General features: G+C 40.6%; 1 protein-coding gene across 10 annotated transcripts in view; it reads left to right on the forward strand.

Moving 5' to 3' along the window:
• The window catches only part of DCUN1D4 (defective in cullin neddylation 1 domain containing 4), a 70,598-nt gene that overhangs the window by 35,734 nt on the left and 7,631 nt on the right, over positions 1–27,233 (forward strand). For all 10 annotated transcript variants that reach the window (XM_067735943.1, XM_067735939.1, XM_067735935.1 and 7 more), the window contains 3 exons: positions 4,792–4,862; positions 10,125–10,216; positions 16,728–16,836. In XM_067735943.1, coding sequence (XP_067592044.1) covers positions 4,792–4,862; positions 10,125–10,216; positions 16,728–16,836 — 272 coding nt within the window. The remainder of the gene's footprint in view (positions 1–4,791; positions 4,863–10,124; positions 10,217–16,727; positions 16,837–27,233) is intronic.

Raw genomic sequence — 27,233 nt, forward strand, 5'->3', positions numbered from 1 at the left:
TATCATTTGTGTGTAATATACACATGAGTGCCCACATGCGGGACTGTGCACACTCAAACCCAAGTGATAAAATGCTAACTATTTTCATTTGAGTCAGGAATGAGATAAAGATGCCCACTCTCACTCTTCTTATTTGCCATTGTTTTGGGAGTTATTAACTAATGCTGTTAGGTAAGAGAAAGAAAGAAGGGGCATGAATACAGGAAAGGAGGAGGCAAAAATGATCATTCGTTGAAGGTGAAATGATTGAATTGTTGTGTACCTGGAAAGCCAAAGAGAATTGCCTGAAAAACTAAATATGTATATATATTCTGCAGGTAGAATTTATAAAATGGCTTATTTGGGGAAGGGTTCTTAAAGAAATTCTTTTATTTATTTATGGACTCTGTAGTTTGCGGCACGTGGGCTGTCTGGTTGAGGCGCGTGGGCTCGGTAGTTGTGGCGTGCTGGCTTAGTTGCTCCGCGGCATGTGGGATTTCAGTTCCCTGACCAGGGATCGAACCCGTGTCCCCTGCATTGGAAAGCGGATTCTTTACCACTGGACCACCAGGGAAGTCCCAGAAATTCTTTAATAAGTGGTCGTCTCTGGGGAGTAGAGAGAAGTTAGGAGGAAACTTCTGCTTTTTTAACATTTTTATTTTCAGTATTACTTTTTTTTTTTTTTTTTTTATTGTGTTGTAAGAGTTCTTTATTTTGGATACTAGTCCATGTATAATATATGATATATACTAGTCCAGATATATGATTTGCAAATATTTTCTCCCGTTGTGTGGGTTGTCTTTTCACTTTTTTTTTTTTTTTAACATCTTTATTGGAGTATAATTGCTTCACAATGGTATGTTAGTTTCAGCTTCACAACAAAATGAATCAGTTATACATATACATATATTCCCATATCTCTTCCTGCTTGCGTCTCCCTCCCTCCCACCCTCCCTATCCCACCCCTCCAGGCGGTCACAAAGCACCGAGCTGATCTCCCTGTGCTATGCGGCTGCTTCCCACCAGCCATCTACCCCACGTTTGGTAGTGTATATATGTCCATGCCTCTTTATCGCTTTGTCACCGTTTACCCTTCCCCCTCCCCATAGCCCTAAGTCCACTCTCTAGTAAGTCTGTGTCTTTATTCCTGTTTCACCCCTAGGTTTTTCATGACATTTTTTTCCCTTAAATTCCATATATATGTGTCAGCATACGGTATTTGTCTCTCTCCTTCTGACTTACTTCACTCTGTATGACAGACTCTAGGTCTATCCACCTCATTACAAATAGCTCAATTTCGTCTCTTTTTATGGCTGAGTAATATTCCATTGTATATATGTGCCACATCTTCTTTATCCATTCATCTGATGATGGACACTTAGGTTGTTTCCATCTCTGGGCTATTGTAAATAGAGCTGCAATGAACATTTTGGTACATGAGTCTTTTTGAATTTTGGTTTTCTCAGGGTATATGCCCAGTAGTGGGATTGCTGGGTCATATGGTAGTTCTATTTGTAGCTTTTTAAGGAACCTCCATACTGTTCTCCACAGTGGCTGTATCAATTTACATTCCCACCAACAGTGTAAGAGGGTTCCCTTTTCTCCACACCCTCTCCAGCATTTATTGTTTCTAGATTTTTTGATGATGGCCATTCTGACTGGTGTGAGATGATATCTCATTGTAGTTTTGATTTGCATTTCTCTAATGATTAGTGATGTTGAGCATTCTTTCATGTGTTTGTTGGCACTCTGTATATCTTCTTTGGAGAAATGTCTATTTAGGTCTTCTGCCCATTTTTGGATTGGGTTGTTTGTTTTTTTGTTATTAAGCTGCATGAGCTGCTTATAAATTTTGGAGATTAATCCTTTGTCAGTTGCTTCATTTGCAAATATTTTCTCCCATTCTGAGGGTTGTCTTTTGGTCTTCTTTATGGTTTCCTTTGCTGCGCAAAAGCTTTTAAGTTTCATTAGGTCCCATTTGTTTACTTTTGTTTTTATTTCCATTTCTCTAGGAGGTGGGTCAAAAAGGACCTTGCTGTGATTTATGTCATAGAGTGTTCTGCCTATGTTTTCCTCTAAGAGTTGGATAGTTTCTGGCCTTACATTTAGGTCTTTAATCCATTTTGAGCTTATTTTTGTGTATGGTGTTAGGGAGTGATCTAATCTCATACTTTTACATGTAGCTGTCCAGTTTTCCCAGCACCACTTATTGAAGAGGCTGTCCTTTCTCCACTGTACATTTCTGCCTCCTTTGTCAAAGATAAGGTGACCATATGTGCGTGGGTTTATCTCTGGGCTTTCTATCCTGTTCCATTGATCTATATTTCTGTTTTTGTGCCAGTACCATACTGTCTTGATTACTGTAGCTTTGTAGTATAGTCTGAAGTCAGGAAGCCTGATTCCTCCAGTTCCATTTTTCGTTCTCAAGATTGCTTTGGCTATTCGGGGTCTTTTGTGTTTCCATACAAATTGTGAAATTTTTTGTTCTAGTTCTGTGAAAAATGCCAGTGGTAGTTTCATAGGGACAGTTTTACTTTTAAATGAAATTTTATATCATGTTCATGTATTAATGTTGCCCAAAAAACTAAGTAAACTTTGATTTTCCCTCCATAATCAAGATAAAAAAATTAAGAATTCATAGAAAAACATGTAAAATAAAAGGAGAAAAAAGAAAGTCCCAGAAAAGTAACAGATTTGAATATGTGAAATAAAACTCTTTGTAACAAAGTAGCACATTTCTGATTAAAAGGAAAACAACACATGCAGAAAAAGTATTTGCTCTGGCTAGATTATGTGGAAAAGCCTGAGTTTGGACTTCAAGGGGAGCCAAGGATTAGAAGCAGAAAAGTGACACAAGACTGTCCAAGGTGATTTTAATGGTCATCCTTTGTTGAGAACAACCACCTTACACTTTTATTGTGATCTAGTTATTACTGTATTGAAATTACTCTTATGCTTTGTCTCCCTTCCTGGAGGGCAAGGACCATGGATTACTCCTCTTTAGCCACTTCTACAGTGTATCGCTCCAGGGTGTGCCCAGTAGATAATATTTGAAAGAAACTGAGACATTTTCAGATGGTGGATCCTGCTGGTCTTGGCAGCTTGCTAGATCTGAAGGCTATGGAAGATTGTAGAGTGATTCTTGTGTGGTCCAGTGGCTAAGACTCTGTGCTCCCAGTGCAGGGGGGCCCAGGTTCGATCCCTGGTCAGGGAACTAGATCCCGCATGCCGCAACTAAAGATCCCGCATGCCACAAGTAAAAGATCCCGTGTGCCACAACTCAGACCCAACGCAGCCAAATAAATAATTTTTTTTTTAAAAGAATAAATAGTTCTTACACTTGAGGAATTTAGAAGGAAAGGTAGATGAGTTGGGACTTAATGCAAATGTGAGAAAAGCATTCCTAGCATTGCACGGAGTCACACAAGACTGCCTGACCCAGCCTGTGCTGCTGGGGGTGGGGAGATTGGGAGGACTGCCTGTATGGTTCCTGTCTTAAAGATTGAAGAAGCTGGCATGGGAAGATGGGGGGAGGGGAGAGGGAGATGGGCTGAGGCCACAAAGAGTTAGTACTGCGTTGGGTATGTGTCAGGATGTGTGTGCATAGCAAACAATGGGTAGGTGTTGCTGGATCTTAATTTTTGTTCATTCAGCAATATCTATTTGATTCTTTTATTTCCAAGAAACTTGATATGAAGGTGGAAAGCTATGAGGCTGAAGAGGAAGGGACGCACTAGATCATAGAGAACCTTATTTGATATGCCAGAGACTTTGGACTTTATCCGTAGGTAGTAGGGAACTTAAAATCGAAGGAGTTTGTGTTTGAGGTGTGGACCCTCCAGGTGGCTTTGTAAGGGATGGGTCCGAGGGGGATGAGGCTCTGGAATTAGGGAGATCCTGAGGGGACTGCTGTGGTCATCTAAGTGAGAGAATGACATCTGAACAGGTCAGTGCAGTTAAGAAATATTTGGAAAGTAAAATTGGCAGCGCACTTGGTAACTGATTGGCTCTGGAGAATGTAGGAGAAGGGGGGACTCCAGGATGATGCCTCAGTTTCTATTTCTGGTGGTGCCCCCGTTGAGATGCTACAGGAGGATAATCTCAGCTACACAGAGAAGCCACATAAAATAAAGATTGCCTGTGTCTACTGGATGTGGCGATTAGGAGTTTATTGATGACCTTGGCAAGAAGAGTTGCAGTGGAGGGAGATGAGCAAAAACCAGATTGCAGTGGTTGAAGAATGAATGGGGGCTACAGTAGAGCTGGGACATGTGGACAGTTCTTTCAGGAAGAAACAGAGATAACGTGGAATGTGAAGGAAGGGGTTGCCTTGTCTAGAACAAAAAGACTGCTTGCTTTTTTTTTCTGTGTAAAAGAAACAATTATGTTATCTCCCAGTTAATTTTATAAAGAATATTAGGTGGTTCTTTGCTGTGTTTCCAAAAATTATTGTATGTGTTGAAATTATTACCAAAATAAGAATAGAGATTTAAGCTACTTTAAAGAACAGGAATTGAATGCCTGTAGCCTTATCTTTAGACATAAATTATGTGTCCATCTAGCCACAGGTTGAAGGACTTGGCCGTAAACTGACTTAAATGTGCAGAACAGAATCCTTTAAAGATAGAACTGAAATTCTAGAACATTTTCAATATATTCTTGGTGATTTCTTCCTTCAGAAAGGATTTATGGTCTTTAAGTGTTATTTGATCTAAGTTTACTTTAAGTATTTTAACAGTATACTGCTACTATAGTAGTAACAGTGTATGTACATGGTTAGATTTAATTTCTATAAATTGCATTTTATCACAGGTACTGATGATGTTGTAGGTCCCGAAGGCATGGAGAAATTTTGTGAAGACATTGGTGTTGAACCAGAAAATGTAAGTCTAACTTACTAATTTGGGTAGATCAGTTGATCTGATTTTGTCTCTTGGCAAATAAAGCAACAGTGAAGAAGTAAGGGTGCATTAGTTTTTATGAGGCAATCTAAGAAATAAGTTCCAATTCTAAATTGGTTTGTAAGCAAAAGTTTTTTTGCAATTGGTATGGTGTAACTACAGTCAGTCATTTAATTCTCTCATTTAATTTCTTGTCTCTAAAAGGTATAGTAATAAAGTAATTAAACTAGATGTTTAAAAAGTGGTGTGGGCATGTGTGCCTACCATGACGGATAACTGGGGACTGGGGGACTGAGGGCTTTGTGTATCTTTGTCCCCCTCCGTAGTAGTTGTTCCAGCCTAATGTAGAATTTGTCCAGGACTTTGAATAATTAATTATTCATAAGGGTTTTGAATAGGTTATAATTAAAAAGGCTTTTTCACAGCTCCTTCACTTCCAGTTGAATTTAGCTCAGAAAGTGATTGCTTTTTATTGTAAAGCCCCTAAGTATTTCCTTTAAAACATTTAATTAGAAGTTTTTTTATATGCTTCATTATTTTTGCATAAGTCTTATCATCATGTTATTTTTGAATATTTTTTCCTATTCTCACATTTGTCTTACTGCAAAATGAAACATACAAATGCTCTGACTCATTAACTATGCAGCTTAATATTACATCAGCCTCCAATTTAACAAATACCTCTTATATCCTAAATGAATTTATGCTCTGGAAGAGCTCTCAAGGGATCATCCCTTTCATTCAGACTGTTGGTGAGATATCTGGTACCCATGCATATCATGCTCTTCGAGACTTCACACTTTTTTCTTTAAAAAAATTTTGTTGGGCTTCCATGGTGACGCAGTGGTTAAGAATCTGCCTGCCAATGCAGGGGACACGGGTTCGACCCCTGGCCCGGGAAGATCCCACATGCCACGGAGCAACTAAGCCCACACGCCACAACTACTGAGCCTGCGCTCTAGAGCCCGCGAGCCACAACTACTGAGCCCGCAAGCCACAACTACTGAAGCCCGTGTGCCTAGAGCCTGTGCTGCGCAGCAAGAGGAGCCCACGCACCGCAACAAAGAGTAGCCCCCGCTCACCACAACTAGAGAAAGGCGGTGCGCAGCAGTGAAGACCCAACGCAGCCAAAAATAAAAACAAACAAACTAATTAATTAAAAAAAATTTTTTTTTGTCTCCCCACTCCCCCACCCCCAGTAACACTGTAAATTTTCTAAAGAGCCTTTGGACTGTCTTTAACTTACTACATGTATTTTAGTCTTGTATTTTTATTTTAATGTAATCTAGTTCAGGTGTCTTGATAAATTATTGAGTTTGGTACAGAGGTTTGGGGACAGGTGGGTCAGTAGTATTTTGCCTGATCTAGTCCATAGCCTGGTCATAGACAGACAAAAACATTTCATGGACTTTAAGAAGGAAGTTTTCTGACAGGGGCTGGGCCAAGGTTGGCAGTGTTTTCTGGACAGTAGTATAAAAGCGGCGAGAGTGAGCTGGGCCTGAGAGGAGATCCAGAGGTTCCACCCAGGGGGCAGTAATCGGCATGTGATCAGAGGGGTGGGTAGCAGGGCCCAATGGTGGGGAGGCTGGGAGGCCTCAGGCCGCCAGTGTGAGAGGGATCAGGTGGGCATCTACTCTCAGGGCCAGAAAGGCCTGTCGGGTGGGAGGAGTGCTGACACCGATTCTAACCGAGAAAATAGGGAGGCCCAGCTCTTCAAAGTTCCTCAGCCCCAAATACCAGTACTCAGTAAAAAATAGCTACTGTTATTATCGTTTTTTGGCAATTATGAGTCTTTAGTTTTCTATTTCTGTAGCAGTAGAAATAGTCTTGAAATGTTGAATCACATAGAAGATTGAACGACCGAGTTCAGACTGTTATTCCAAAGTATTGATTCCTGTACTTCAAGCCTAAGATGCCACTAATAGAATTTTTATTATTTTATTCATCATTAAAAAGGAAAAATGTTGTTAAGTAAATTCTGATAAGCCATCAATTGTGGATACTTCCCAATTTCAGAAATTGTTTGAACAACCAGCACAAAAATAGTTTTTTAGAGGCTTGTCTGCATTGATGAGTGAGCACTTTATTTAAAACCCTCACCTTTCCTGATATTTATAGCTTATGAAATTTAAGCAGGCTTGTAAAATTCAGTTCAACTTCCATTTACTAAGGTAACAGAAAAATCCTTTAAGTAGCTAGCTTCCTTATTCGCTGTGCTAGGGAAAGGTCTGTTTGTGTAAAGAAGTGCCCATTGTGAATATCTGCTGTGGCTGTTAGGCCACATTACATGCATACTTGTATGTGTGTTCCTTTACCGTAACCGTTTTTTTTTTTTTTTAGCTTAACAAGTATTTATGTGGAATTTTTAATCCTTCTAATAGAGGATTGAGTATAGATAATGTTTGAGAACATACAAAGTTTGAATTAGAAAATATGTAAATAGATACATAGGAGTCAGAATTCCAAGAAAAGCTGAGGGATGAGGAGAAAATCCACTAATGTGTGAATAGTTTGAAGAACATGTAACGCCTTCTTTTTGGAAAATCCTTCCTAGTAGGCCCCTGGTCTCTTAAGTCACCATTTTCTGACCAATTTAACAATCATGTTTTATGGTGATGTGCATAATATGTAGAAAAATTGGTTCACTTATCAGTTCTAGTTATCTACCTAGTAATCTAGATTTTTAAAACCTAAAAAACCTAGTGACTTTAAAAAAATGGGTGTAAGTACTGATTGAATTGATATTTGATTGATAGGTCCTAGAGATTTACTGGGTTCTCACTGATACTGATCTCCAAAGTAGAAAACCATAAAGTCAGCACCAAGAGAAAGCTTTGCATTAATCTTCCAGTTATAAATTAAACAAAGCTGGAGATTTTTAGTCTACAGACGAGCTCATTGGCAGTTGAAAGGACAGACCTTCTGAACCTCCTGAGTGCCGTTGTTCTGGAGTCCTTCATGTGCCCTTTGGCTCTCAGGGCCTAATTAAATCATCTAAAGTGATGTCTGAGTGGCTGCTTGCCTCATTATGGTGGGGAGTGTTATGCTTTTATTTTGCCTTTTGTTGTTGTTTGGGATTTTAAAAACTTTGGTTCTATTACAAAAAGTAATATAAGGCAGGTGTGAAATTGTATTTTTTGATTCATTTTCAGGGATAACAGCCTAAAAATATGTTGATGCTCTTTTTTTTTAATTTTTATTTTATATTGGAGTATAGTTGATTTACAACATGGTGTTAGTTTCAGGTGTACAGCAGAGTGATTCAGTTGTACACATACATGTATCTATTCTTTTTCAGATTCTTTTCCCATGTAGGTTATTACAGAATATTGAGTAGAGTTCCCTGTGCTATACAGTAGGTCCTTGTTGATGATCTATTTTATATATAGTAGTGTGTATATGTTAATCCCAAACTCCTAATTTATCCCTCCCTGCCCCCACCTTTCCCCTTTGGTAGCCGTAAGTCTGCTCTCTGTGTCTGTGAATCTGTTTCTGCTTCATAGATAGGTTCATTGGTGTCATACTTTAGATTCCATATATAAGTGATATCACATAGTATTTGTCTTCCTCTGTCTGACTTACTTCACTTAGTATGATGATCTCCAGGTCCATCCATGTTGCTGCAAATGGCATTATTTCATTCTTTTTTATGACTGAGTAGTATTCCATTATCTATATGTACCACATCTTCTTTATCCATTCATCTGTTGATGGACATTTAGGTTGCTTCCATGTCTTGGCTTGCCTCAGTTTTTTATGTTATGTCACCCGGATTCCTTTCACCGTCACCACCCTCTGACCCATTTGGGCACATGGATTGTAGTTTAATGGTTTGGGGCAGTTCTTCTGTTAGATGAAATGAAGCATTTAGGTCCTGGGTAAAGAAATCAGATTAACTGCCAAATGCAGAGTATGCTAGTCCCTGGCCAACTGTATGCAGGAACATTTATTTCCTTCCCATTGCCTTCTTTTTTTTATTACAACAAATGGACGTATAAGCCATTCAGCAGTGTATATGTGAGCTCCTCTTTTGTACTCGGGTTCCCTTTTGTGTGAATGACTCTCCAGAGATAGCCAGCCTTGCAGAGTGGCAAAGCTTCCTAGGACGGTCCTAGGAAGGCCCTGTCCCTCTTCTTTACCTCTTTAGGAGTGGCATACTTTCTTTTTTAGTTACCCCTCACCTTGTCTTGGGTCTTTGAGGTAGACAGGATGGGAGAGCTTCCTCCTCATCCCCCAGTCCAGGTGGCCTCAGCTCTGTCCCTGTGTAAGAAAGAGCCCTGGAGAGTTTGCAGTTGGAGGCATCTTGGAAATGTAATTTTGTCTTTTATACCTTTAGGTATTTATTAAACTCACCATCACTGCCTCGGTGCCACCTTTTCTCTAAAGCAGCTGAGTGAAAAAGTGACGAGCGGTGTCAAAAACCCGAGTTGTCACAGTTCCTCATGTCTGCCCAGTTTCAGAAGGTGCACTGAAAGCAAGGATGACGCCCCACTGAGAAGTGATTGAGTGATTGTCCGCTCATCCTGCGCTCATTGCAGGCACAGTGCTATCGAAGTGGAGTGTTGGACTACTTTAAAATCATTTCCCCAGTGTATGTAGTTGAACTCACAAACGTCGAATCCACTGTCCGTGTCCCACCACCTACGGTTTGGGTTTTTAACACTCTGTTCTGCACCTCACTCTTTTCATTTTCACTTAATAAATCTTGGAAACTGTTCCGTGTTTGTACCGATGGCTCCACTTCATTTGTCTCAGTGGTGACATAGTATTCTTTTGTACGGAACGTGTTTAGCAAAGAAGTATTTAAGTAGTCCCTTATTAGTAGATGTTTGGTTGTTTTCAGTCTTCTGCTACTACAAATAGTACTGTAGTCAGTCTTGTTGACTATACAGCTTTGTGTATATGTGCAGGTGTATCTATGAGATAACTTTCCATAGATGGAACTGCTGGTTTCAGTTTTGATACATACTGCAGAACTGCCCTTGGGAGAGGTTAATGGCTTTACACTTCCACCATCAGGCATAAGAAGTCATGTTTCTCCAAACCCTTGTCAGCAGACTGAATTATCAAACTTTTAGATGTTTGCCAAACTAGAACTCATTTTTGAAGTTACCTTGTTCATATTTCAGTGACTAAACTACTGTGAACGGAAGCATTTGGCTGATGTTAATGTATTTAATTACTGAGGTCTGTCCTCCTTATTTGATTGGTCTTTCTGCTTTGTTTTGTTTTTGTTTTAAACAGGTAGTTATGCTCGTCCTAGCTTGGAAATTGGATGCACAAAACATGGGTTATTTTACTCTACAGGAATGGTTAAAAGGAATGACGTCTCTACAGTAAGTCCTGAGGCTACCCTGGGGCAAGGGTGGGGGGTGGGTGTCCTTGCCCTCCCCTGGCTGCCTACCTCACCCCTGGGGTCTCGTGGAGCCTGGCTTGGGTGACTGGAGGACCGCCAGGGGATCCGGGCAGGCTTCACCTGTGCATAGGTATGAAGACCAAGCCCCATTTTCCTATGATGAGGAGGGCTATAACGGATGAATTTTAGAAATTAAAGTTTTTATATAATATATTGTTTATTTTAGTATTCTTCTAGAGCAGCTCAATAGAAATAGGCCATCCTTTTCTCATATATATGAGCCACGTATATAATTTAAAATTTTCTAATACCCACGTTTAAAAAAGTAAAAAGAAACAGGTAAAATTTATTTTAATATATTGTACTTAAATCCAGAATATCCAAAATATTATCATTCCAACATGTAACCAATAGTTTTAAAAGCTGTTTTACCTTCTTTTTCGTATTGAATCTTGAAAATCTGGTGTATATTTTACATTTATGGTACATCTCAATCTTCATTAGCTGCATTTCAGGTGCCCAGTAGCCACATGTGTCTAGTGGCTACCGTATTGGATAGCGCAGGTTTAAAATCAAAGTATTATCATCTGGTTTATAATTAGTGAGAAAAGTTGAGTGAAGTATAACTTGTAAGTAAAGATATTCAGTATCTTTTATTTGATATATTCTGATACTAGCTTTGGGCAAAGTTAGAACTTCATTACTCTAGTGATTAAAAAAATAATAATAATAAAGATTCTGTTTATGTTACCTGGGCCAGAATTGAGGGGAAAAAATCACTGGTTTTATGTGTTTACTTCGTGCTTACATGCATGTGTGTCTGTGCGTGTGTGTTTACGTGTGTGTGCTTGCTAAGAGTTTCACTCAAGAAAACAAATTGTCATTCTCTGTTACTCATTGAAAGATACACTTGAGGTGGATGATGAAACATTTCAAATGATATTTGAAGAGGAAGTGCTAATTCTTAATATAGTAACTGATCTAAAGTACTTGAATGGCTTCTCTTTTTCTTCTTCCTTTAACTAGGAATGATAGGCTTAAGTTTTTACTGGATTAAAATTGGAATTGAAATGGTTTTATGGTTTTATTTAAATAATTTCGTAATTTGTCAACTTTCAATATCATTGTCCCTTTGTCATTGGTAACAGTGCTTCATTTTCGTTGTGCTTTAGTAGTTTTATGAGGCCTGTTCACTGTTCTTTCATTCGCGCCTCACGGCTACCTAGGCAGATCAGGCTTTATTTACCCTGCACGTTTTACAGTTGGGGAAACTGAGGCTTAGAAGGGGTATGTGATTTGTGAAAGAAAGTGGTAGGATGGGAGGAAAACCTAAGACTTCTGATTCTTCAGTCACATTCTTCCTCTGACAACTATTGTCTGATGACAAGTGCGTTTTAGGTAAAAGCCAGATCACCCTTTTACAGGTACGCTTTCCTCTCAGCATGCTCTCGAATTTTAGGTTTAAGTCTCTGGGATCTCCTAAAATTGTGTATGTCATGTAGGGAAACTCCTCCTTACAGTTTTCAGCCTACTAACTCCTGCATTGTTCTCCGTGCTGCCTCCCTTTGTTGCTTTCCGGATAGAGCACGTGATGGCGGCTCCTTTTGAAGTATCCTTGTAATGATGAATGCACAGCCAAAGCAAGATTTTATTCATGGCTTTAGAGGAGGCACCATCAGCACTTCTTCAGGCACAGTGTCATGTGTCTTAAGAGGGTGTAGTGTCCGTTTCTGGACAGCTCTAGATTCGTTTTTACATTTGCCTTTACAAAAGAATATTACCCCGTGCCAGGCCTTGCCCATGTTTTGAGGATTGCATTGCCTGGGAATTGAAATACACAGTTTCCTGGAAGAGGCCTACGCGTATGTTCATGGGCTGGGGGGCGCTCCACAAGCTCTTTGTGGGGAACTCTGCTCGCCACTTTGTGTGACACGGGTAGTGGCAGGTGGATTCCCATAGAATGCTGCCACTTGGCCCTCGCAATTTACGGTATAGTAACAGACCTGATCCACTGTAAAGGAATTGAGGAATCTGCTTTCTTCTGTGAGATGAAACTCTGAGGTTAGTTTCCTCATCAGTGAGGTGAAGATGATTACTCACAATAACCTTTAAGGTTCTTTGTAGTTCAAAAATAGTACAATTTCAAGTTTTAAGAGCTTCCTCCCCCTTTCCCTCCTGCCTCCCTAGATTCGTCATTTGTTCAGCAAATATTTGAGTGGCAGTGGTGTGCCAGGCACAGAATTCTAGGTCCTGGGGAAACAAAAGCCATGAACAAGACAAAGTCCATTTGAGGCAGGAGCTTGGAAGCAGTGTTCAGGCAAAATATCCAAAAGTAATAAGGTCACTTCTCTTTATGCTACTTGTATTTATAAGGTATTTGCACCCAATAAATAAGAAAACTCAGAGGCTAATCCTTTATATGCTCTAAAGATGGAAAGTAGTCCATCTTTTGAATGATCTATTTTGTCTTCTATTTGGATTTTTTTCTTTTTTTCTCATTTTTGGCTTTATTAAACCTGTCCAGTGAAGTTTTACGGACTCAAGCTGGAATTAAAGTGTATATAACAAAACCTCTTCTAAAAAAATTACAACTGTACAGTGAGCGCATGCTAGCAATAGGAAACCCATGGGTTTTGGAACCAGAGAGTTTTGAATCGGTCTGCCACTTTCTGGGTGTCCCTGGTAATGTCCCTAAAACCAGGAACGTTGAAGTGATGTAATGTGGCTTTCCCCAGGCACCCAGAAACCAGTCTTCTGTATGCCATCTGGAGTTGTGTGCTTGGCCTCTCCAGGGCCATGTTTTGTGACTCTTGGAAGCAGTGACAGCAGCTGGTAGGGAACATCTATCCCCAAGTTCCCGCAGTCGTTCTCAGAGAAGGCACAGCTCTTGATTGATTGATTTATGTATTTATTTATTGGCCACACGGCTTGTGGGATCTTAGTTCTCCGGCCAGGGATTGAGCCCGTGCACTTGTCAGTGAGAGCACCGAGTCCTAACCGCTGGACTGCCAGGGAATTCCCAACTCTTGTTTTAATTGACTGTTTTTTTTATTGCCTTGTTCCAACATGTGGTTTAAGGTTACCTCTGATGAATTAAGCTTATAGAGTGTTTAAGCTAAACAAAACAAAACCCCAAAAAAGTGTGTTAGAGTTGTAGCTAACTTTGTAGAGAACTGATGATGGGCTGGAAAAATACCTTTGGGCTGACCAAGTGAAGGGGCAAAGGCTGTCCCAGGGTAATGGGAGAGAGCTACCTTTGATTTTATAACCTTTGAGGATTATTATCCTGATTCCTGTTGCTTTGGACTGTGTTACAGCAGCAAAGTTCAAATAAGCAATGATTTCATTCCACAGTATATGCATATTTTCTCATGGGAAAAGATGCCCCTTAGTGGTGTGGCACTGTCACTGTATGACTACCACAAGTTTTCTTATACGTGGTACACAGAAAAGCAGGGGGAAATGTGTTGAATGATGTGGCTGCTTTCTGAAAAGTCTCAGGCCAAGCCTGTTTCTTCACAGGCCCTCTGTTTGAACTGAGCCCCTCTGCAGATGGCCTTGTTGAGTGGCCACTAGATGGCAACCTGCGGTTCAGACAGGGTGACTCAACGGCCTGTCTCCCTGATGGGGGTTAGTCCACAGTCTCTGCAGGACAGGACCCCTTTTAAAGCAGATTAAACCCTTTATTGACAGTATCGTCTCTAACCCATCCTTAATAGATACATGAAGTGAAAATTTTACTTTGGGCATTTTATGCTTGACACTCCAGGTGAGCTCTCTGAGCGTCTTGCAGACATAGGGACGTCTTTGCCAGTGTGGCTGGACTTGCTTCCAGGCACGCTGCAGAACGTCATATTGACCTGTAGCGACTTTATTTTCTTTTAGCTATGCAGTGGTCATCTAAATGAGTGGTTCCTGCTCTAGAATCTGTTGAAACAAACAACTGCTCTTCTTCCTTTCATTGGGCAGGACTAACTAAACTAAACCACTGGCCCAAATCTGGCCAGTTTCCTGTGGTTTTCATCCTTAACCTTCTTTCCAAATGAAGAGGGGAACCTTGGCCTTAGATGTTTTGGGGTTAGCTGGTTTCCCTCCTCTTTGATCCTCCCCCATATTATTACTAATAAAATATTATTCATTATTTATATACCTGGTAAGAAAATCGAGCCATACAGTTGAGTGCCCAGTGCAAGGTAAGCCCTGTTCCCACTCCTGCCTCACAGGCTCTGCTTACTGCTTTCTTGTGCATCCTTTTAGCCTCCAGCAACCTAAATTTGGGTTCTGGCAGTAAATCTCTATAACTAGGCTATCAATCAGTGTCTCTTTTTTTCCTTCCTTAACCTTTCTCCACAGAGATCCAGAGTGGGCTTTTCAAGATGGAAGCCTGATCACGGTCTCTCCCATGATAGGAGGTGGCTTCCATTGTTTCTAGGATTCGAAAAAAACCTCCCAAAACAAACAAACAAAAAAACCCACTGTGGACCACAAAAACCCTTTGTGGTCTGGCCCTACCTCCCTTTCAGCTTCATCTTGGACCACTTTCCCTCTTACTCTACCCAGTCTAGTCACAGTGGTTTTCTTTTAGTCTTTGGACTTAGCATGCTCCCTTCTGCTACTGGGCCTTTGCACATACCGTTCCTTTAATGTGGAAGGCCCTCGCCTCCAAAAACATCTAGTTTCCACCTGTCTTTCAGCTCTCAGCTTACATGTCAGTCCCTTAAAGCAGGGTTTTCTGACCTCTAAAATAGTCTAATTTTAATCTTTTCTAGTTTTCAAAAACATCAGGAAGAAATAAAGCACATTCTAAATTGTTGTAGACTTATAGAAATGAAATATTTACTGTAGCTTTTGACTTTTAGTTATTTTATCATCTCAGTAGATCCTGGGGAGTTTTTTGTAGATAGCTACAAAAAAAAAAAAAAAAAGCTTTCACAAATTTATTGCTAAAAATACATTGGTATGCTCTATTACGAACCATATTTTAGTTTATAAAGTACGTAAAATATTTACATTGATAATACTTGTAATATGTATTGTCTATACTTAGTAGGAGGTAAAAGCTCTACAGAGAAACGCAAGGGTACACATGCAGCATTGAAAAGCTTTAATATTGTCAGTGAAAATGATGACTCTTTGTTCTCATTTTTAAGGGCTAGATGTTATGAACAGAAAATTAGTTTGTAAAAATAACCAATCAGTCTACTTAAGAAAACTAAACAGTGTGTCTCTTACCTGTGAAAATAGATGGTTATCACTAGGGGCTCCCTGGAGAAATAGCTGATTTCACGTTTAGGGTAGAGAGAGTACAAGGTGAACTAGAATATCTTGTGCCAGAAAGTGAGGACGTACGTGCTCAGAGACTGATGGGGACATGTCAGAAGGACACTGGAGCCAGCTTGAAGGGGCCAGTGCCCAAACACGGACAATTTATGCATCAAAAAGAATGAAGACAGTAGCAGATTATAACACTGAGTAAAAGGCAAAAATCCTTAAGTCTAGAAAGTAAGAAAGATGGTGAGTAGAACTCTTTATAGAACAATTCCAGCCTGTAAGTGTAAAAGCATGATAGAATTAGAAAAATCACCATTTTGTACCTTCAGATGTTAAAACTGATTCAGGCAGGGCTCATCAACAGATGCTAAAATGTTACACCTGGTGAAATGTTGTTGAGGAACAGGATTGTCAGTCTCAAGGTATCATCCCCCAGATTACACACCATTTCAGAAGGGCGAAGAGTACCATTTAAGTGGAGAATCTGGTGGACGCTACCTTCACCAAATGAATCAACTTAATATCACCAGTAATGGGACAGACTGACGTTATGAGCCTCCTCACAGGGTATACTGAGAAGGACATCACGTGGAGAGTTCTTATCATGAGTACTTAATCTAAATATAATCATAGGGAAATTATCTGACAGACTGAGATTCTGCAAAACAACTAGTCTGGTCTTTGAAAAAATGACATTGTCAAGAAAGACAGAAAAAAGGCAGGACACCTTCTAGATGCTAAGGAGATAGATACCTGAAAGCAGTGCACGAGCCTTGATTGGATCCCGGATGAAAAGGAACAGCTGGGGGAAAATTGGGAAATTTGCGCATGGGTCATATATTAGCTCAGAAAGTTAACATTTCTAGGATATTAAGAGTGATGATGGCATTGAAGTGTTTAGGAGTAAAGTGGCATTATGTTGGCAACTTACTTTCAAATGGTACAGAAAAAAGTGCATGTATGTGAGAGAGTGAGCACAAATGTGACAGTGCTCATGGTGAGCCCAGGGGATGGGTATGTGGGTGTGTATTTACTAGGCCTTCAGTTTTTCTGTACATTTGAAATTTCTTAAAATAAAAAGTATAGGAAGAAAATAGCTCATCGTGGACATGTTCCAACTCCAGGGTTTTTATTGTCTTTTGGTATTGTGTTTTATATTACTGCCCCACGTTAAAAAAAAAAAACTCGGGTTATAATTTGCCTTTATTCTGTTTTTCTAGATGTGATACAACAGAAAAACTCAGAAATACTTTGGATTACTTAAGATCATTATTAAATGATTCTACAAACTTTAAACTTATTTACAGATATGCGTTTGACTTTGCACGGGTGAGTTCTCTGGAGCCTATCCAGATGTTTCCCTCTCTCTCCCTCCCCTTTTGAGGTTTGTTTTACGTACTACAGCAAGGAAGTTGAATAAGCTACTCCCAGGATGCTAGTTAGAATTTCTCTCTATGTGTACCCTTTCTATACTTACTGATTCTGGGCAAGAATGTAGTATGTCAGCAAAAAGCTCTAGTGACAGACTATTAATAGCTCTTGAGATTGGCTTAGGAAGTAACTTGTAAATGGGCATGTAATAGACACTGTTCTAAATGTCTCTTAGGTAAGCTTGACAAATCTTTTCCTTCTCACGAAACAGCAAAGCTTCACCCATTGAGTTGACTGGAATAAGTTAGTCAGATCAAAGCCAGTTTCATTTTGGGTGCTATATCGTATCTGAAAATCGTTTGAATTTCAAACGTAAGCTAATTTCAGTGGACGTTATTCAAACATAGTTTCTAGTCATCATTTTGAAAAGTGATCATCTTGTTTGTCACGCAGTGAGCCAGTCCAAGTAGGTGAATAGGTGGTTCTACTGGAGTGACATAAAGCTGTATTTTTCAGCCTGGTCACCGTAAGGTAACGAATCCTGAGGTATAAGTTGGCGTTGTGTTCATTCACTGTCCACGGCCCATATGTACGATTACACTTTATTGCAGAATGGTGGTTTCTGTTATGTTTGTGTGTCTGGTGGGTTCAGGTGACTAGGCTTTCTTGATTGATGATTTCTTTTTAATCTTTTTTTTTTTTTAAGCAGAGAACTCAGTGACAAATAATTCTTTTTTCTTACCTCCATGTTGATCTTTTCACTTTTTCTTCGCTTTGGCTCTGTTAGCTCAGCCAAAGGTTTATTTGCTGATGAGCATCTGTAATAACACATTATTACATCTGTGCATCTGTACATCCGGTGCATCTGTACATCCGGTGCATCTATAATAACACATTAGTAGTACACTGTGATGTCCTCACTTGTGAATTTTTGCAGCCTTCAAGTAAAATCAGGACATGCATGAAAATGTATAGATGTTAGAAGTAACATGGTGAAATTCAGTTGCAGTGTTTTACTAAACAGCGTTTGTGTAGTTGTATATAGAATTTGTTTGCCAGATGCTTTTTAGAATAGATGCATAGTTTTTAGGATTAAATGTTTTGTTTCATGAGATTTTTTTCCTTCCAAAGTCAGCAGTGTCCTATTGTATGGGCAAAAGTTTGTTTAGAAGCATCACGCCTTCTCACGAAAATATTTTCTAACTTCCTTGTTTGAGGGTCCAATTTTCCCACATATCCACTGCTTTAGAACCGGGTTCCATTTTCCTCCTCCCTGGCTTTCCATCCCCTTCTCTGCTGGTCACCGAGGCCCCTTCTGTTGCCTCTTTCTCGGTGCTTCCACCACAGCCTTGGGGTTGAGGCCGTGCTCCTCGCCTGTACTGCTGCCGTGGCCTTGCGTCCACATTCTCTCCCTTCTCACCCACACTCACCCCGGTAGGGTGTCCTCCATCTTCCTTCATCTGGGACCACTCGGGCACCTTCAGCTCACCAAGCCACTACACCCGTCGCCTCCGCGTGAATGTAGTGCTTCACCCACCGTGTGGGTGGTACGGTTGCGCCCCCTGCAGCTGAGGGACAGATGGGCTGGTTTTGTCCTCCTTCACAGGGGAGCAGGGAACTTGGAGCAGGGCTGCCTCGTTGCTCAGCAGTAGGTTCAGGACTCAGACTCAGGTTCTGGCTCCAGGTCGCGTCTGCGGCTCCCTCCAGGCCCTCGTAGTCCAGTCCCAGGCTTCCTCTCCCACAAGACGCCTGTGTTGTGCTGACATCGAACGAGCAGTTCGCTGAACCTGCCGCCTGCCCCCACCTCTCTGCTCCCTGCCTTTTGTGCTGCCAAGGCTCTCCCCTGACTGCTCTCTGCAGCATCGGGCTTCTGGGCCCAAGCCACGTGCCTCCACTGTCACACAGAATCATCCTGCCCCGGAGAGAACATGTGCCCTCACTTACATGGCCCTCGTATCCCTCTAGCTTGGCCTTGGAGTTTGGGTACAGGCCCACATTTTTTCTGACAGGTTAAGGGAGTGCGTGTTTTCTTTCGTCATATCCCTGGGAGCAGCCCACAGAGATCTTTGCCGTTTAAGGAGAGTATCAGTAAATATCAGCAAATTAAACCCCTTTATGTAATGATGAATAACAACCACCCATATTTAATCATTACCAAATAGATTTCAGTTTAGCTAAAATATGCTCTGAGTTTGTTATTGAATCCTTTGTTTTGTTTGGTTTAGCTGTATCCCACAAGTGTCGAGGTGTTGTGTATTCATTTGCATTCAGTTCAGAATATTTTCCAGTTTCCCTTGTGGTTGTTTTGGACTCATTGGTTATTTAGAAGTGTGTTGCTTGTGTTATTTGCCAACTATTAGGACTTTCCAAGTAATCTTTCTATCGTTAATTCTGCTGTGGTCAGAAAACATACTCTGGACAGTTTCAGTCCACTTAAAATGCAGGGAGGCTTGATCTGTGGTCCAGAATATGGTCTGCTGTGATGAATGTTTTATGTGTACCTGGAAAGAATGAATATTTTGCTGCTGTTTGGTGAAATGTTTTGTAAACGTCAGTTAGGTCAAGTTGGTTGATAGTGTTGTTGAGGTCTTCTGTATCCTTATTGATTTCTGCCTACTGTTCTATCATTTACTGAGAGAGGAATGTTGGACTCTCCGACTATAATTACTTCTGTCATTTGTATCATTTCTTGTTTCATGTATTTTGAAGCTCAGGCATTAGGTTTAGATAGACTTAGTATTATTATGTCCTCTTGAAGAATTGACCCTCTAGCATTATGAAATGTTTTTTATCTTGATAAAGATAATATTCCTTGTTAATATTCCTTGTTCTGAAGTCTACTTTGATACAAATATAGCCATTTCTGCTTTTTTTTATTAAAGTCTGTATGATATATCTTCTTCCATCCTCTTTAAAAACCTATTTGTGCCTTTATATTTAAAGTGGGTTTCTTATATATAGCATATGCATAGTTGGGTCTGACAGTATATGTCTTGAGATGCTTAAACCATTTACATTTAATGTATTTATTGATATGGTAAAGTTTACATCTCCTAAACTGCTATTCATTTCTCTTTTTGTCCCTTTTTTTTTTTTGCGGTACACGGGCCTCTCAGTGTTGTGGCCTCTCCCGTTGTGGAGCACAGGCTCTGGACATGCAGGCTCAGCGGCCATGGCTCACAGGCCTAGCCGCTCCACGGCATGTGGGATCTTCCCGGACCGGGGCACAAACCCGTGTCCCCTGCATCGGCAGGCGGACTCTCAACCACTGTGCCACCAGGGAAGCCCTGTCCCATTTGTTTTTGTTCCTTTTTTCCTCTTTTCATGACTTCTTTTGAATTGAGGGGTTTTTTTAGATTCCATTTTAATCATTCTTTTCCACTATTGTCTTATTAGCTGTGTCTCTGTTTCATTTTTTTTTTGTGATTGCTCTAGGCCTTACAGTATACATCTTTAAATTTTCACAGTCCATCTTCCGATAATATTATACCACTTCATGTATAATGCAGGAGCCTTTACAATAGTGCACTTTCATCTTGCCCTTCTGTACTTTTTGCTGCTGTCATACATTTTACTTATACATGTATTATACATCTCACAATCTATTGTTTTAGTCTGTTCAGGCTGCTGTAACAAAATACGAGAGACTCAGTAGCTTATAAATAATGGAAATTTATTTCTCATAATTCAGGAGGCTGGAAAGTCCACGATCACAGTGCCAGCAGGATAGGTGTCTTTCTGCCGTAAGCTCACATGGTGGAAGGGAGGAGGGAGCTCTCTGCAGCTGAGGACCCCACCTCCTATTACCATCATCTTGGCGATCAGGGTTTCAACATAGGAATTAGTGGGGGGGCAGACACATTCAGATCATAGTATATATTAATATCATTTTTGCTTTAAGTAGGCAAAAATATCTTTTATATTTACCCACATATACACCACTTGTGTGCTCTTTCTTCCTTTTGTGTGGATCCAGATTTCTATCTGGTATCATTTACCTTCTGCCTAAAAAAGTTCCTACAGCATTTCTCATAGTACAGATTTTCTGGTGATGAATCTCTAAGCTTTTATTTTGCCTTCAATTTGGAAGCTACTTCTCTGGATAAAAGATTCTAGATGGACCATTTATTTTTGTAGTACTTTAGTGATAGTTCTCCATTGTCTCCTGTCTTGTGGAGTTTCTGATGATAAGTCTGGTGTCATTCATTATTCGTTTGAGCATACTGTCTTGTTTTGTTTTCTGACTGCTTTTATTCTCTTTTCACTGCTTTTCAGCAAGTTGACTGTGGTGTGCCTTGGCATAATTTTACTTATGTTTATTCTGGTTAAGGTTTGTTGAGTTTTTTAGGTCTTTGGACTTATAGTTTGTATTAAATCAGGAAATTTCTCCGCTGTTATTTCTTCAAATATTTCTTCTGTTCTCCCCCTCTCTTCCTTCTGGGACTACAGTTGTACCTATGTTAGATGCTTGATATTGTCCCCCAGGCTACTGATACTGTGTTCAATTTTTTTGTTTTTGTTTTCCCTTTGGATAATATTTATTACTATATCTTCTAATACTAATCTTTTCTTCTGCTAATCCTAGTAGCCCCAGTATATTTTTCATTTCAGATACTATATTTTTCATCTCTAGAAATTCCATTTGTGTCTTTTTATATCCATTTCTCTAATCATGGTAATATTTTCTTCTACCTTCTTGAACATCTAGAATGTGTTTATAACAGGTGTTTTAACAGCATTGTCTTCTGGTTCCATCATATCTGTCATTTCTATCTGTCTTTCTCTTGGTTAAAATTTTTATCTTGGTTGTGGGCGATATGTTACCGCTTCTTTGCATTCCTAGTAGTTGTTTTTTCTTTTTTTGTTGGATGCTGGGTATTGTGAGTTTTATGTTGCTGGGGTTTGTTGTATTCCTTTAAATAATGTTGGATTTAAATTTTTTTCTGGTATATAGTTAAGTTGCTTGGAATCAGATCGATCCTTTGAAAGGACTGGACCAGAGCAGCCTCAGTCTAGGGATGACTTAGCCCCACTAGTAAGACAGTAATACCCTTCTGAGGATCCTCTCCCAGGCACTATGTATTAGGAGATTTCTTCCACTGTGGCTGGTGAAAATAGAAACTATTCCCAGCCCCATGTGAGCTCTGGCAACTTCTGCGTACTCTTCTGCAGTGATTCTTTCCCAGACTCAGGTGGTTTCCTCTCACATGTGCACAGACAAGTCCTCATCCAGCGGCTGGGGAGACATTCTGCGGGTCTCCAGGTCTCTCTGTGCAGCTCCCCCCATGCTGGTATTTTGCCCCACCAATTATATGCCTCCTTGAACTCCACCAACTCTGTCCTTTCCAGCTCAGTCGGTTGGGGTTCCACTGGGCTGGGGCTGGGTCCCCCTCCTGTGCTGGGGCCTGGAAGCCACCCCCGCACAGTATGCTGCTGTCACTGGGGACTTATCCTTTTTCTCAGGGGTCAACACTCCTGTTCTTCACACTGACCAGTGCGTGAGAGCCATTGTCTCATGTATTTTGTTCAGTTTTCTGGTTGTTTGACGTGCACGGGGGGTGAGAATCTGGTTTCTCTAACTCTGTCTTGGTTGGAAGCAGAATTCAACCCCCCACCCCCTTCTTCCCTCCAATCCTTTTCTTTTCCTACTAGAAAAATGACTCGTAGAGGTAATAACGCATAATTACACAGCAGACCTTTTAAAATTAAACTTTTAGTAAGAACTGAACTTTGTTATAGTTTTTTTGTTGTTGTTTGTTTGTTTGTTTTGCGGTACGCGGGCCTCTCACTGGTGCAGCCCCTCCTGCTGCGGAGCACAGACTCCGGACGCGCAGGCTCAGCGGCCATGGCTCACGGGCCCGGCTGCTCCGCGGCACGTGGGATCCTCCCGGACCGGGGCACGAACCCGCGTCCCCTGCACTGGCAGGCGGACTCCCAACTGCTGCGCCACCAGAGAATCCCTGTTATAGTCTTAATATCCTAAGTATTCTCTATTGGAAATAACAATGACATATGTTAAATATTCTGAATTACCCTTTAACATTACCAGGAAAGAAACTGTAGTACCAGAAAGTGATAAAATGCCCCTTTTAACATCTCTCCACCAAAATTATAATCCTAAGAGTGTGATTGTTTTCCCCTCACCTTAGAACCTTGTAGGCAATTAAAAATAGTACTTGGTTGTAAAGTTATATTATTTTTCTCCTGATTTTACTTTGACTTGAACTTATGTGTAGTCTTAGGGATGGCAGAGAATCTTGAAACTTGAGAGTTGAAAGAAACCACAAGAGGACACCTGGTCCAGTCTTGTCACAATGCAGACGACAAGGCTGAGGGCCAGAGAGGAGGGGACAACACGAGGGCCTGGGCTCTGCCCCTGAGTGCAGACCGTGTCCTCTCCGTGGAGCCACACCACCTTCCTGACTCAAACTGTCCACCGTCCTGTGGTGTCCTGTTCCAGGAAGATGGTGGGGTAGAGACTCAAGAGCTGAAATGGCCAGTTCCTTCTGCAAGTGGAATTTTGTCTGAACCCTTTTATGCTTAGCATTTTCCCCCTAATGTAGATTTTATTTATTGTATAAACAAATATGGTTGTATGGATTCCTTAAGTAAAACAGCCGTTTTTGCCTTGACTCCTTTAAAAGGACCTAGTGAGAATAAGATTGGACAAATAGAATGAGATAAAAAGACTAAATATAGTGAATTTTTTGGTTGATCTGGGACTAGTTATTAAATATGAGTTAAATTTGTTTTTTCTGCATTCTCTGGGGCAGAGACAGGGTACTGTGCTGAAAGCCACAGAGGGTTGCCTCTTGGGGTTCTGAGAAGGATGAATGTTGGGCTGAGTGAAGTGCTGATAGCAGCAGCGCATCTTGGCATCTGGCTGAGAGTGGACACCATGAATTGACGGTGATGCCGTTATTGGAGATCTTCCAGCAGTGCTGCATCCGACAGCCTTGGTGTAGGAAGGCGAGAATGATGGGGAGGACTGAGGCAAGGCCTCAGTGGGCTCGGAGGTGGGGTTGGGGAGATGGGAGCTGAGTGGAGCCCTCCCACGTGACTGAGGTGGAGAATTGCTGGATGGAGAGAAGGGAGGCCTTCAGGGTGAAGGAGAGGAAGGGCAGTGAGCAAGAGAAGAATGGGAGATTCCTCTAGGGGCAAGTCCTTGTTTTTCATTCCTTGCAGTAAAGCTTGAAGAAGTTGTAACGGAGGGTTTTGTGGAGGCCGAAGGTACCAGTGGGAATCCCCCTTCCTGAGAGGTGATCCTGTGACAGTTAATCTCTTGTTACAAGTCAGTCCTCACAGCCTGTCCCTTGATGCACCCACTTTTCCAGGTACCAGTGCTTTTGTTTAGTTTCTGAGGAGGTGTTTCAAGAAAGTGTAAGAGGTCACAGGTGAAAGCCAACGTCTGCGTTGCTTCCATTTAATGGAATGGTTGTGGATGTTACTCATAGAATTTGCGAAGGAAAATTTTGCTGGGTCTTGTGTTCAACACCCCCTGTTATCAGAGAACTCTGCCTAGCTCTAATCTGACATCTGCTCTGACCATTTGATTCATTTTCTCTTCTAACCTGAGTCAGTTTCTTACTTCTTAACCGATGTGTTTGTCTAATTTCCCTTTCCACACTCCCCCCAACGCACCAGACACACACACGTACGTACTTCTCTCTGCTTCTACCTTGTCCTTTCATTGTAAATTATGAGGAAAACAGAAGGTGGGCCTGGGCGAGGACAGAAGTAGGAAGAATATGTGGTCATCTAATCTGAGGTCTGTTACCCTGGACATCTTGTCAGCTTTACCTTTAAGATTACTGTTCGGTTATTGCCCAGATTTGCTCAGCAGTTGTTTGTGAAGCGAATTGGACTGTGTGTCTCTTAACATTGAGAGCTGTCTTCCCCCCTTCCTTCTCGGGGAGGTGGATTGGTAGTACACGATGAAATGCTCAGGCTTGGAATCAGACTCCTGGTTCAAGCCCCAGCTCTTATCGATTGTCATTTCATTCCTCTGCCTCAGTTTCCTTATTTATAAATTGGGGATTATAACAATGCCTATCCTAATACGGTTGTTGTATTAAATGAGTTTGAAGTATGAGGCACTTAAAACAGTTTCTGGCTCAGTTTAAGTTCTCAGTAAAAGTTAACCACAGAATTAGAAATAGTTGTTGAATTATTCTTCGCTGACATTACTTAGGTTTCAAATAATAATTTACCTTCCAAGAGTAGTGCATACAGTAATAGAATCTATGCCATACAAAACACTGTGGAGAGGCTATGCCTGTTGGCAGATCTTTCTTTTTCTTTTGTTTTAAAGGAATTGTCAGTAGTTGAGCTTAATCAAGTAATTGCCTTGCAAACATTGTTATTTGAAAACTATGCTGGGGTAAGTTCTGAGAGCATCATGGTTTAGTTTCACTTTTCCCAGTGGGAGGGCACTCATGGGTTTTATGACCTTTTTGCTTGTTTTTAATGTGTATTAAAAAAAAAAACTCTCATTCAAAAAACTGATTTGCTGTATTTTCAGCTTTGTAAACAACCACTTTAAGATTTGAGTTCTTTAGCGCTATTTTTGCCTTATGTTTGTTGAACTGTGGTAAGGAAGACTGCATTTTCTCTTTCTATTTTGTAATCCTGTGGTCTCAAATGAGAGTTCCGTGACCTATATTACAGGTCTTCAGTGAAGACCTTTTGATTTCATGTACTGATTTATGACTTGGTTGTCGCCATTTAAAATGTTTGTGATCATGGGCATTTATACACTGTTTCTCAAGTTCATCTAGTCTCTCTCGAAAATCTTAAGGATTTCTTTTTTAATGTTGAAGATTTTTTCTTTATAATTTTAGTAATTCAACATTCCCCTTTTCAAGTGCAAGTCTTTAAGCTATTAAAACTGTGAAAATTGGAAGTAGATCATTTGACACAAGGGTCGATGATACAGCATATCTGGATACCTAGATGTTTGAAGATTAATTTTTGTAATATATTTATATTTGCATATTGACAATTAACTGTTTAATTACTTTGATTCAGTTTGTGTCATTGGTGCCATTTAAGAAAAAAAATGCTTAGTTTTCACATCTTGCAGGAAGACCTGTGTTGGAGACACAGTCTAACATAAACAAAGGCAATATTTGTTTTCATTTTTGAACGTCAAATCAGAACTTGGTAAAACTTCATTATTCTCTACTCTACATTAGGTGTTAGTAGTCTTTAGCTTGAGTAGTGCATTCCATATACGAAACATAACTTCATAGAATATTCAGAGAAGGATCCTTTGGTCTTGCAGCTGCAAATAAGAGGACTGATCTCATCTGTAACTGAATTTTAAAATCTGTGTTTAAGGAAGACCACAAGGCAGAATCTAGTTGTGTATTGTATGGGGTTAGTACATCTTTGGTGTGTGCATAGAACCTGTTCAGTTCCTATTATTATTTGAAAAATAAAATTGCTTTTTATTTTGTTATCTTAGAAAATGAAAGTTGAGTTAAGAGGCAGGCAGGGAGAAAAGTTTCACTTCTTCTCCTTTAACCTCAGTGGGCCTTCTGGGGATGCTTATTGACTCTGGACAGCCTGTCTCAAGGTACTTTCTGCTTAAATTCTGACCTGGAGATGCAGAAATCTGCCACTCGCTCCATGGTGCTCCACGAGCAGAGTCCACAGCGTTGGTGTTGACAGTGTACTATTTGAATTTCCTGCGAGGGGTTTCTAGATGTCTTTGCTGTATTCCTTGAATTTGTTAAGGTGATTTTTTTTTTTTTTAAATACTTGTAATGTTGATGGCTGCTTCATAGAATTCTGGGAGATTCATTTCACTTTTAATTGGGAAGCCCTTTGAGAATGCCATTAGGATCATTGTCAGAGAACCCCCGGGCATGTCTCCATTTCGCTGTTCAGTAGCTGTTTGCTCTGGGGTCTCTCAGCTGTGCTGTCCCCAGGAATTCGGAATGCCCCCAGTCATGGTCATTTGCACGTAGCCTCACGTCCACCCACAGGCAATGTTGGTTATCAGCGAGATGCCACTGTTGAGATCGAGAGTGCATCCATAATATCTCTCTCTTATTTGCTAGGCAGAAGATGGTGTTAGTGATTGCGAGCTGCTGGCTGGCACCCTTGCAGAGCAGGAGTAAGTGAGTGCTGTTCAGCTTTCCAGTCCTGTGAGTCTGATGCCTTTCATCCATGTTTTGGCATCGCTGCCAAACACATGCATTGAAATCCTTCATGATCATCAGTTTGTCAGATGATTGCACTGTTTCAAAGAGTCTGTCCAGGTCCTTTGTATCTTTTTTTTTTGTCACCTTAGTGTATGTCCATTGTGACGGGGACATGGATGATGTTGGAAGAAGGCACAGTATGTTATC

Source organism: Pseudorca crassidens, chromosome 4, assembly GCF_039906515.1.
Source record: "Pseudorca crassidens isolate mPseCra1 chromosome 4, mPseCra1.hap1, whole genome shotgun sequence".
Taxonomy (NCBI): Eukaryota; Metazoa; Chordata; class Mammalia; order Artiodactyla; family Delphinidae; genus Pseudorca; species Pseudorca crassidens.